Genomic DNA, 12,656 nt, shown 5'->3' with positions numbered 1-12,656 from the left:
CCTGTAGTGCACCACAATTGCCTTGGTGCCAATTTTGGAAAGCATCATTTTGCCATCCAAGGTATACTTTAACCTCAGCAGCATGCGAATCCTTTACAAACTGAGCCATTTCGGAAACTCTGACCCTTGGCCTGGAAATCAATGATCATACCCCTTTGGACGTCAGATAAATTGCTGTCTCCACGTTACGACAATGACTGAACTGCTTTTCGCATCTCACTGGCATACTTTACATACTCTCACTGTTAGTTTTGTCACCTGGCGTCTATGAGTGATTACTGCACGTTAACCCCGTTATTCAAACCTGTGGAAATAGAAATCCAGCTTTAGTGCTAGAGGGTGGTTGGATGCCCTTCCTGTCGCCCCCCCCCCCCCCCTCCTCATCACTTTCCTCGACACTGGGTACCTCATTTGTCTGTGTCTAGCGTTACTCCATGTAACAATCTGCGAATTTTTTCTAGATGTTTGTGAATTGTGTAACTGAGGGGACGTGGGCACCAGCCCAGTACTCACATAGTCAGATGTGGGAAACCAGCCCTTGTTAATCAACCATGCATATCCGATTCAGGCTGGTGCACATCAGTGAATCCCAGAAGTGGTGTGCTAACGCGCTACTGTAGTGGGTGGGCCCCTGAACGCACTTTAATAATGAATGATATTGCTAAATTGATACTAACAGACTGCAACCGTTGTTACAAATTTTTACATCAACAATAAAGCTCAAGGAATGATATTGCTAAATTGATACTAACAGACTGCAACCGTTGTTACAAATTTTCACATCAACAATAAAGCTCAAGGAATGATATAGCATTGGGCAACATAACTAAAATATACAGTGGACTATCTTTGGCAGTCTTACATGGAAACAATTTTCGTTTCAAACGTAGACGATGGTATAAGTCGTCAGCAATCATCGACATACTTAAAGTTCATGGAATGTAGTATCAACTGCGATGATCGTGAAGAGATTTGCGTTTGTTAAAGGCTGCTTTAGGGCAACAATGTCACGGTTGGACAGGCGGCGTAACATGGAGTTGTTTCTGGAACAATCGACAAATTCCAATCGATTGTCACTTCAGTGTGAATGAAAAAAACCAGTGCCAAATTCCCATATTTCTTACTACACGAAACTCTCTTTATTGTTATTGGTCTTCAGCTTCGAATAATAGTGCTTGTTACAAGCTCATAGAAGCGCGTGGCAAATAATGATAGTTATATTTCACTGTACGTGAAACAGTAACTTAAAAATCCCAGACCAGGTGCAGCTATAAAGACCTTAAAAGTTAATAGAACTCATTACGAGTACGATGCTTTCTACTGCACGCTCAAGAGAGAGAAGAGACATCTGAATGACGATACGAGAATAAATAATCCAAAGAGTCGCATGTGTGAAGCACATCCCCTCCCCCTTCCTTCTACCCACGTCTGTGGTCAATTAAGTAGGGTGCCAGCGTGAGACCCAATATATTACTTTTTAATTAATAAAGCACAATGGTTGTAGGAGATCTGAAAACGACAGACGGTGTGAAATCCCTGGACGCATACCTTGCAGACAGAAGCTATGTCGACGGGTGAGCTGTTATTGAGATATGAGCAAGCTACAGTGGAACACGTGTTGTGAGACTGTGTCATTTCTGGACAGAGAGTAAAGTCAGAAACTATTGTATTGAACCTTAAAGTTGAATAAGAATGTATTATTTGCAGGTTTCAACCAACGCAGGCTGATGTGTGCGTATTCGAAACGTTAGGAAAGCCTCCATCAGCTGATACACCTCATGCATTGCGTTGGTACAATCATATTAAATCATACGGAGCTGACAGCAAGAAATTTCCAGGTGAAAAGAAACCACCGGCGGCTTTTGCTGGAGCTGTAACGAATGGCAGTGCGCCATCCGGAGACAAAAAAGCCGATGATGACGACGATGTGGATCTGTTCGGCTCAGACGACGAGGAGGTAAGTGGTTAAAATTATTTTTGCAACTGTATGGACGCGAAGATCGTGCTAGATAACACATCTGATATAGAAAGCCACGATCTTTCAAAAAGTTTAAGAGAAAACTAAATTATGATAAACTTAGGTATGTGGTGAGGGTAATTTGTTATGGTAACAACTCTGACGAATTTGTGTTCACTTGAGGACTGTAGTGTTTCTACCTTTAAATCAGAGTGAAAACTTGACGTAGTTATCCCCACAAAACTGCCGGTTTGTCATCTCATTATTCTCTAATTTCTTTTCCTGTGCCATGTCATTGAGATGTTTAGTGTTAAAGTTTCAGAACTAAAGAGGGATGTGCATATGGCCTACAGTCTTCAGTATTATTTTGTATTCCTTTTCAGTAGTTGGCAAGCTTAACGTAATAATCTTGAGATGCTGTCATATAGAACCAGAATGAGATGTTTCTTAACATCTTGACAGCAAGTAGTAGCTTTTCTCCCCTTCTTGTTTCCATCATTTTGTAATTTTCATATACTTGACAGGTTTGGTTGTTGTTCTTTGTTCCTTGCGGTTGATACTTTTCCTCGTGGTTCATAATTTTTAATTGTAACCAAACAGTTAAGATAGTAATGTATCTGCTAAGCTTGAAAAATGATTTGTTAAAATCAGTTTGTGTATACTTCCACATAACGGAAGCAGGAGGACAGTCTGCAATTGATGTGAAATTAGCCCCTGTAGTAAGTGCACCAAAGTAATTGGGACAATGTTGTCTTGTTTACAGTTATGATAAACTTGTGGAATTGTGTGAAGTTTAACAGTGAAGTTAATAATTGGGTACCTTCTTGATTAGGACTTTGTTACAGTATTTAGAATTGCTGATGTTTAAAATGTAAAAATAGTTAATGTTTAAATTGAAACATTCAGATATTATACAGGATATTTTTTATTCTATTTTCCCCACTTGATCTCTGCCATATAGGGTATACCAAGATTGTAGTTATAACATGAGAGGAAGTGCTGCCAGCATTCTGCTCTTTGATGCCTACCTTTCATTAAGACTCATTTGGTTAATTCTCCTGTGATATCCCACACACATGCCCTTAACTGCTTCAACATCTCATTTGGTTGTTATGGAAGAGGAGACAAGAATAACTGATGGTGTACTTCACTCTTTGTCTGGTCAATGTTCATTGGCAGATGTATTTGGCAGTCACTCTTGTTTGTGATTTTCGTTACAAGCTTAATTGGAGGTGAACTTACCTTTATGATTACACTTGCTAAGTATTAATTTGAAGTTTTTAACATTTGGGTTATTACTCTTGTAGTGGCTTTATCAATGTGTCAAGAACAGTTGACATAATCATAGTTGGAATATTAAAAGGGAGGTGGGAGGATGTTGAATGTATGATGGGTGAGATAAATTCATTATGATACAGAAGACTATATGCTTCCTTCCTCCAGTTTCAACTGAACTAGATCTCCAGCTTGATTGACGTTTTGTTAACAGTGCAGAAGGTGTAAGTAAAAGGTTCATATTGAAACTGTCTGAAGGTTTTCTTGCTTTTAAGGAAACAGTAGCAGGAAATATAGATAGAAGACATGAACTTGGAATATCCAATAATATTAATTAATTATAGCTTTATAGTTAATAATGGAAGCAAAGAGATGGCAGTGAAATAAACTGAGGTTCACATGTAATTTTGACAGTGTCCCACATTATATCCTCAAGTTTCCTTGATAATATAGTGAAAGTGATTATTTCAACTTCCAACTTCATTGCTAATACATTTAATCCATCTCCTTTTTTATCCCTAGAAAACTGTGTGTTACACATAAGATTTCAGCTTGTCCACTCAATGGTTTTTTCTAGATTCTTTATGCTTGATGAGATCTTTCGTAGGATTGCCCTGCTATTTAAGTTGAGAAACAAGATATCATTTTCCATTGACTGACATCTTTGCCATCTGAACTAATTTTATGTTCCTTAATTCGTTGCTCTGGACTGGTAGTTACAAATGCTGAATCACCTCATTGTCTCATCTGTCCCCAAAAACTTTATTCTTGGCTAAAGGATCAAATAGGAAGATATGCTACGCCAAACCTATTGCTGGCTGTTCGGACATAAATGTGTGGTGAAAAGAGCTGGGGATATGGGTGTGTTAATAGATATTAAGTACAGGAAGGTGTCAACAGGATGCAAGAACATGGTGGAGGGCAAATTGTTGCCGGTCCCTCCTTCCCCCTCCAGAGTTCAGTGAAACGTGGAAGATCGGAACTTGCCCTCTGACACACTCCTTGACATAGTCAGTCTCTCTCTCTCTCTCTCTCTCTCTCTCTCTCTCTCTCTCTCTCTCTCTCTCTCTCAACTGCGTTATTCATTTCCCTTCTCATAATCTATCTTTACTTCTCAATTTGCCCTTATCAATTCTGGACTGAAGCAGACACAGTGCTTACCTTATACCATCTGACACCTCCCCCATCATCCACATCCACCATCATCCTCACTATGGGTAGGTCCATCTCATCCAGGTCTCTTAGTCAGCTGTCTTTCCTTTTTAACCTGTCAAGTCCCCTCAATGATCTCCAGTCTGATATGAAGAGGAGAGACACTGTTGATGTTGTTTGACAGCTGTCAGATGTACAAGGAGCTGTCAAATGAAAGAGGTACAGAAGGAAAGAAATGAAGTAATCTGTTTATTATTTCAAAACTGGTCGGCATAACTGTTAATACGTTTACTCCATTGTGAGACCAGATGGTCAGTGCTGTCGTGCAAAAGTGTTTGTAATTGCCTATGGCATCATGATTGTATCTCCAGCCAAAGCAGACAGACAGCCACAGTTGTCTTTCTTCAGGGCTTCAAAAATATGGAAATCACATGGGGAGAAATCAGTGTTGTTTAGAGTACATTGTAGAAGTGTCACTGTGAAGCCTTACACATCCTCCGTACAGTTCCGATCTCTCCTCATACAATTTCTGTAACTTTGGAGCCTTGAAACATAGATATTCATGGCCATCAGTTTGCTTTGGATGAAGAGATGCACTGAATCAGTAGGCAACTGCAAACATTTTTCCATAAAGGCAGTGATTGTCTTGTCTCACAGCAGGATAAATGTAATAAGTTATGGGAGTTCCTTTGGTAAGAATAAACAGTTTAGGTACTTTTTTCCATTTAACTACCCCTTTTATTTTGTTCCCTCTAGTAATTGTTGTAGGCTTGTCATTTTATGGTAAATGGTTCATATCAGTAACACTGGATTAAAGAAATATATATTGCGGCTCTAGTCATTCCTCCTCTTAACGGAATTTATAAGGTTCTGAAACTGTACAGAATTTGATGTAAGGTAGCTTTCGGACAGAGAAAAAAGTGGTATGATATAGTCAATGTGTTGAGGAGGCAGCTGCAGTAAGCTGGAGTCCAGAGAATTGCTATATAAGCAAATTTTAAACAAATCAGTTGATTAAATGTTGAAGTGTAGTGTAAAGTTAGATAAGCAGTGTGTCTTACTTTTTGAGCATGGAGTATCTACTAGCTTCCTCAGAGTAGTTCACCATCGTTGCAAGTATGATACCTAAAATTGTTGGAATTTATGTTTCATTAAACCTGAATGTCACAGTCTGTTTAGAATTCTCACACCCTTCCATCATCATGGTCTCTTAATTGCAATGCAGTCTCATAAACTTCAATACACCACACCACATGTTTGTTTTGGTAACCTCAGATTGATTGAGGTTTCTCTTATTGTTATAGGTGATGATGTGCCCTTGGGCCATTGTTGCTGCCCCTCTCCCTCGTAGTCTCTTGTTTTGCTCACTTGCCTTCAGATGTTTCTCAGTGAGAAATGATAGCTGACGTACACTAAAGTGACTGCTAGGAGCAGTGTTTCAGTCCACATCTGAGGTATCCATAGGCAAACAAGATTTCTTGTTAGGGCAACAGTGCAGCGGACAAAGTGTGGTCGAGTAAAGTATATCTAGACTCAATCTGTTGCTGTCTGCTGAATGACAGGTCATCAATGACTTCTGTACTGAAGCAGAAGGGTCTCCAAATAACACCCAGAAATCTTTTCACACAAGGTATTATTAATGGTAACAGGTGGATAGATGTTGTTTGTGTATTAATTTAAATGAAACTACGTCAGGTATGACATTGTACCATGTAAGAGTGCCAGTGAGCGGCATAGGGAATCCTCCAACCACTTCAAAATCACCTGTTGCCCATGGAAGACTTCCGTGATTCCTGGAAGGAGTTGATCTTAGTTGTCGTTTGTGAAACTGGGAAGGATTTTAGGATCATTCATCCTGATTACAATGAAATGACCTTGGAATAGATAGTGGGGTAGTGTTGAAGCTGATTTGTAATATTTAGGAAAATAATGGTCTTCAGTGCATGTGGAGATATTGGTGCACAGCCAATAACTGACAATGCAAATGGCTTTCATATACAGACAACACTTTTTATGTGTTTCATATCAGCGCACACTCCGCTGCAGAGTGAAAATCTCATTCTGGAAACACTTTTTATATTTTTAACTTTCAAGAAGACCTTTGATAGCTACTTAGATGCATAAAATTTTCAAGCAGCTCCCCAAATGATACCTTCAGGTATATCCTGTCTTTCATTATCAGATATTTTGCGAGGAATAGCTATTGATGTCACAACAAAGACCAAAGAAGGGTTCCTGGGTCAACAGAAACATCCGATCTCACGCGTCGGCTTTGACTCGTGACGTAAGGGTGTTGTGGTGTGTGACGTCATTACGGCGCGGAGTTTGGTTTGTGAGTGTGGCGTGTTTGTAGATGTTGCCTCGTTGACGTTACCTTAGTAGGAGTTTTAGGGCCTGTAATATATAGTTTACCTTTTTACTGTACTTTTTGTTTTAACGTCGTCTATGAGGCTTTTATCAGTTTGCCATTAGATTGTTCAATCTTTATGGTCTATATGTTTTGTCGCTACTCGTTATGTCTAATGAATCAATATTGTTTTTTTCTTTTTTTTTATTTGTTTCTTTTTTTTATCTTTTGATTGACCTACACATTGATCTGTAGCGTAGCCCTGAATACGAGGTTAGGTTGGGAGTTTTTTTTTTGGCGGGGGGGGGGGGGGTCAGGGGGGGGGCGCAGCCCCCCCTGCCTGGCCTTGAGTACCACTTGTTTATTATTATCTTTGTTTGCTATCAATGTTAGCAGGTTGTTCTTGTGAAACCTTTGTGTGTGTTGTTTTTCTATGTGTTTTCGTCTTTGTGATACGTATGCAACGTTTCTATATCCGCCATATTGGAATTGTCGTTTCCGCTATATTTGTGACGTCATGGGTCAAAGCCGACGGGTTAGATCGGACGCTTCCGTATTTCCGGGTTCCTTGCTCAGTTCAAAGTGGTTTTTCTGTTTCTATGCACGTAAAAGTAAAAATATGCTATCTCTGTGTGTGTTGGACTGTTTGAACTGTTGCCCCTGTTGGTGGGTTATTTAGTTTCCTTCCCAGTCAGTTGTGAAGAGACGTTCACTTATTAGGGTGCATCTGTTTACACAGCAAGCTAACATACTGAATCTGTGTTACATTTTGTGATCAGATGGTAGAAGTCCATGTAGGGTCACACTGAAAACTATTCTACCATACACTTCAGCTCACAAAGCTATTCTTGATCCATTAGACTCAAGTGGTTTCATTCAACTCATAACATGATAATCAGCTTCACTAAATGCTTGTAATTTTCCTTAAATCCTGTTAGATTCCACCTCCCCCACCACCTTTTCGTGAGTATATTTGTTTTGCTGACTATGTCCGTATGTGTTGGCTTGATAAGGCTTACTGTCAAATAGGTTCAAGCTGTAAACTTCCAGGGTGGAGAAAGGCTGTCAATCTATGCATTCTTGAAGTTGACGAAGGTGGTGGCGATAGGGCTGTTTCAGGTTGACTGTTATTTCAGTATGCTTCTTAAGTTAAAATCTGCTCTGTGCATGAGCACCTGTAGTCAAAGCGCACTTGTTATTCACTGACTTTACATGCAAGCTTTTGTTCTCTCTCTCTCTCTCTCTCTCTCTCTCTCTCTCTCTCTCTCTCTCTCTCTCTCTCTCTCTCTCTCTCTCTCTCTCTCTCTGTGTGTGTGTGTGTGTGTGTGTGTGTGTGTGTGTGTGTGTGTGTGTGTGTGTGAGAGAGAGAGAGAGAGAGAGAGAGAGAGAGAGAGAGAGAGAGAGAGAGAGAGAGAGAGAGAGATGATGAAATTAACAACACTGCAAGTGATCTGGCAATGTTGTCTTGTACTTGTGTAGACCGGTCTTCCCTTCCAGACGCTAAGTCAGAGCTACGGCACCATTCACGTGCCACGTGATTTAAGAGTGCCCTCAGTGAAGTTGTTTTTTTTTTTGTTACGAAAATGGGACAGAGGAGTTTAGAGCAATCTTACGCCATAAAGTTGTGTGTAAAACTTAGTGAGGCAATGAGTTTGCCCTTTGGAAATTTGAAGTAGGCCTATGGGAAACTTTCCTTAAAAAGAGCAGAAGTTTGTCGGTGGCATAAATCTTTTTGGAAGTCCAAGAACGCATTGAAGATGAGCCTTGGTCTGGGAGACGTTCAACTTAAAAAACCAGCGAAATCATTGAATGGGTTCTTGTTCTTGTGAAATCAGACATTTAACATTGATGGTGGTACATCATCAATACATCAAATTTTACCGAAGTTTGCATATGCAAAAGGTTTGTGTCAAAATAGTGTTGAAAAAACTCACAAATGAGCAGTAGAACAATTTAAGATACGTGTGCATAGATATTCTTGAGAGGGTTGCCAGTAACTACAAATGGTTCAGTTGTGTAATCACAGATGAGAATCTTGGATATTTTTTATTTTTTTTGGTATGATCCTGAGATAAAGTGTGGAGCAGCCCACTGAGACGTCTCCTTGACTGAAAAAAGCTTGAATGACCAAATTAAAGATCAAAACAATGCTGATTGCACTATTGAGAAAATGTAGAGAATCGGCGCTTGAAGCTGCCTGCCGAAAGATTCTACTGCCGCCAACATACATTGCGTGTAAGGGCCACAAAGATAACATAAAAGAAACTAGGGCTAATTTGGAGGCATATAGACAGCTTTTTTCCCTCATTCTTTTTGGAGTGGAACAGGAAAGGAAATGACTAATTGTGGTACAGGGTACCTTCTGCCACACACCATATGCTAGATTGTGGAGTGTCTATGTAAATGTAGTTAGTTTGCTTTTTTGACACTGGGGGTGTCGTGGATAAAAATTTTTTTCCTCCAGGAAAAAACTGTCAACCAAGTGTTTCACAAAGATGTCCTCAAAACGCTTAGGGAAAGGAGCCAAGTGAGACCAGATGTTGCAGACAAGAGGATGCTGCATCATGAATATGCCCCATGTCACATGGCCACTTCCATCATGGAATTTTTTATTTCAAAAATCAATCCTGTTTTCCCCCCCCACCCCCCCCCCCCCCCCCACCCCCCCCCCCCCCCCCCCCACCCCCCCCGCCTACCCCCAATTCATCTGATTTGTCCTTGTGACCCTTCTTTACCCAAAATTAAGAAATGTCTTATAAGGACATCATATTAGGACTCATTACAACATTCAAAAGAATGTGACTGACATGTTAAAGGCTCTAGCAGTTGAAGCATTTCAGCTCTGCTACCAAGGCTGGAAACAGTGCTTTGAAGGGGACAATATTGTTGGAAAAAAAAAACTTTGCTAGATAAAAATCAATCTCGTTATGTTTTTCATCCATCCTATAAAAAAAGCTGAAAGTATCTTGTAATGTGAATTGAAAGTGGGACTCCTCAATGGTTATTTGTATCTGGACTTGTCCCTTCTCAGGTAGAGTGGGTGGATGAATCCTTACTTCTAACGTAATATGCAAAAAATGAATTTTAAAGGAAATAAAGGTTTGCCAAAACTTTTTCACAAGACTTAAGAAAGACTTCAGTGACTGTCCCCCGACACCCACAGTGGTTGTTGTTGTTGTTGTTGTTTGTGTGTGTGTTGTGTGTGTGTGTGTGTGTGTGTGTGTGTGTGTGTGTTTAAATTTGTTTGCATATCTTCATTGCTAATTGAATGCTCTTTTATAGGATGCTGAGGCAGAAAAGATTAGGGAAGAAAGGTTAAAGGCCTATGCAGAAAAGAAAGCAAAGAAGCCAGCACTTATTGCAAAATCAAGTATTGTTCTTGATGTGAAGCCATGGGATGATGAGACTGATATGAAAGAAATGGAAAATAAAGTTAGAAGTATTACAATGGATGGTCTTGTATGGGGTGCATGTAAGTACAACAGAAATCAATATCGAATTACATCTGTTTGATAAATTAGAATTTGCAATACTTCTTGATCAAATTTTTATGTTTAGTTGAAATTTTTGTCTAGGCACAAACAGCAACTATTTTAATGTAATTAGGATTGGCATATAACAGCTTGTAAAAATGTATTGAGTTGGTAAAATGTTTAAACCTGATGAGCATGCTAGGGTGAAAACCAATGTATAAATATTCTCATTTGTTCTTTGAGAGTCAGTCAAATTAAGAGAATAGAGATCTGAATACCCATTGCATAAGTAAATATCAATGTTTTCTCTGACACCTGTGGTGCACTGTGTAATATCAAATTACATGGGCCAAATAATAAAAAATGTAGGTTGAATGTTTGGTCAATTTTCTATGCATTGGCCATATAATTACATTTAACAGTAACATGTATGGTATTTATCTATGTATTAATAGTAACATATGGTTTATCATTTTTTTTCTGATGCTAAATATTTGATTTGTTACACAGCCAAACTGGTTCCTGTTGGTTATGGAATTAACAAGCTGCAGATCATGTGTGTTGTCGAAGATGAAAAAGTTTCTGTGGATTTGCTTGTGGAAGAGATACAGAATTTTGAAGACCATGTGCAATCTGTAGATATTGCAGCGTTTAATAAAATTTAATTTTGGTATTAATAAGATTATTTTTGTGTAAAAAAAATAAAATTTGAAAACAAGAATTCTTTTTGCTGTTCTGTCTCTTATTTCTTTATTTGCCTTGATTTATCCAGCTAGTCATCCCCCTCTAGCCTTACTCCATTTTCTGAAATTTATTTGTAAAATATACTCTGTGCTAGACTGCCATTTCAGTTTTAGGTCAATTGTACATTTGTGTGTCTTGTTTCTTAAATTTTCTTTCTTTTCCACTCTGTGATAAAAGTGATGAGTGGAGTGTAGATACAGAAGGAAAAAAATTGATATTTTGCTGTTTGATGCAAGATCTGCTGTGGTTAGGTGTTGAGATTATAGCAGAGAGAATCAGTGTGCAAAACAGTGCAGCCATGCTGATTTAAGTCGTCCAGTGCTTCTGTGAGTCGAATAAGATGAATGGTGGGTTGTTTTCTTAAAATAAAAAAAATAAAAATAAAAAATAAAAATAAAAAAAACCTGATCATGCCCATTGATTTGTGTTGAGAGTTAGCCACTGGCTCAATTTTTGCAATAAAGTACTTTCTTCTTACTGCCCATAAAGTGAGCTTCTGGTGGATCTTATGTGAAGTCCTCAAGATTTAACTTCCAAAATGGCCATTTAGGATTCATTCTCGTATACACTCAGGAAAATATACACAGTCCTCCGCTCTCTGAATACCTATGGGGAAACAAAAGTGTAGCAAAGTGGTGATTTTTATGAACAGTTTGACATTTTTTAAGTACGGAAATTCTTATCAATAACTTAATTAAAGTGAAATCCTCACAATTCAGTCTTGATGAAAAGTATTAGGCTGTTTTGTGAGTTGGAGAGAATAACTGTTACCACAACAGTACTTGATGAGAAGTCTGTTCATAGACAACAGCAGCAGCTGGCGTCGTGCCTAATTCAACTGGAATTAGCACATTCAGTGTTTGATGATTCACCTGTGGATTCTGGAAATAGTTAAAGTAGTCATTAGTATGGAATTGTTAATTCATGATAGGAATTTAAAAAAAAAAAAAATATTAGTCCTGTGATACAGAAATTTAGTTGCACAAGTAGAGAGCACTTGATTGATTTATACCTTTGGAACTTTTAGAAGTATTTCATTTTCAGAAGTAAGTGATCTCTCTATTTGTTAGCTCTGTTCCAACCATACCTTTTTCAGGAACGGATAAGCAAGCATATTTCTATCTTGAATGATATTAAGATAGCATTGAAAGAACATAGTAGTTAGATTTCCGTAATGTGTATGGGATGTACAGTAGTTCCTAATGCTACTGAGATTCCCCTGTGGTGAAAATAAATCTAAGAAGTTAATGCATCTACTATCTAGCAAGTGAGATCCAAAAGACTGTTTTCAGGTGTGATTTTGGCACCAAGTGTGGTGTATGTAAATACCAGGGTTTTTTTCTTTTCTGTTTTTAATAATGCTCGTATGTTATCTTCTCTTCGGGTAACTGTTTAGAAATTTATAAAAAATTCTGTCCTCACAGAAGTGCCTTTAATTTATATAAATATGTAAATAAGCTGAATTTTGTGTTTTTCACTGAAGACACTAGTGCACAGCTGTCAATCACCTACTGCTTATTTACTTCACAAAATTCAATATGTAACACCTATCTTAATGAGTTATGCACATGTTTTAAATAGCTTCTCATTGTGGTGTAGAAGTGTTCTTAGGACAGTGTCACAACTCATTTATTTATAATTTTTCCACCCAGTTCGGTTGACATAACTCTTAAGACTTGTTAATTGCCTTTGTTTCTCAAAGAATTAT

The 12,656-nt window shown here is 38.5% G+C and overlaps 1 protein-coding gene across 1 annotated transcript; it reads left to right on the top strand.

Moving 5' to 3' along the window:
- Window positions 1-1,412: 1,412 nt before the first annotated feature.
- Window positions 1,413-10,925, top strand: LOC124776597 (elongation factor 1-beta'). The gene is made up of 4 exons (XM_047251664.1): window positions 1,413-1,574; window positions 1,708-1,957; window positions 10,014-10,203; window positions 10,715-10,925. The coding sequence occupies exons 1-4, from the start codon at window positions 1,495-1,497 to the stop codon at window positions 10,867-10,869; spliced, it is 675 nt and encodes a 224-aa protein (XP_047107620.1). The 5' UTR covers window positions 1,413-1,494; the 3' UTR covers window positions 10,870-10,925.
- Window positions 10,926-12,656: the final 1,731 nt, after the last annotated feature.

The sequence above is a fragment of the Schistocerca piceifrons genome, chromosome 2 (assembly GCF_021461385.2).
Source record: "Schistocerca piceifrons isolate TAMUIC-IGC-003096 chromosome 2, iqSchPice1.1, whole genome shotgun sequence".
Lineage (NCBI taxonomy): Eukaryota > Metazoa > Arthropoda > Insecta > Orthoptera > Acrididae > Schistocerca > Schistocerca piceifrons.
The sequence above is the reverse complement of the archived record's forward strand: the minus strand, read 5'-3'. Positions and strand labels throughout refer to the sequence as shown.

Bases quoted from the DNA above. Each gene is read 5' to 3' on its own strand.
- LOC124776597 (XM_047251664.1), top strand. From the start codon at position 1,495: ATGGTTGTAGGAGATCTGAAAACGACAGACGGTGTGAAATCCCTGGAC. The intron at 1,575-1,707 runs GTGAGCTGTTAT...TATTATTTGCAG, and splicing joins GACAGAAGCTATGTCGACGG to GTTTCAACCAACGCAGGCTG. The intron at 1,958-10,013 runs GTAAGTGGTTAA...GCTCTTTTATAG, and splicing joins TCGGCTCAGACGACGAGGAG to GATGCTGAGGCAGAAAAGAT.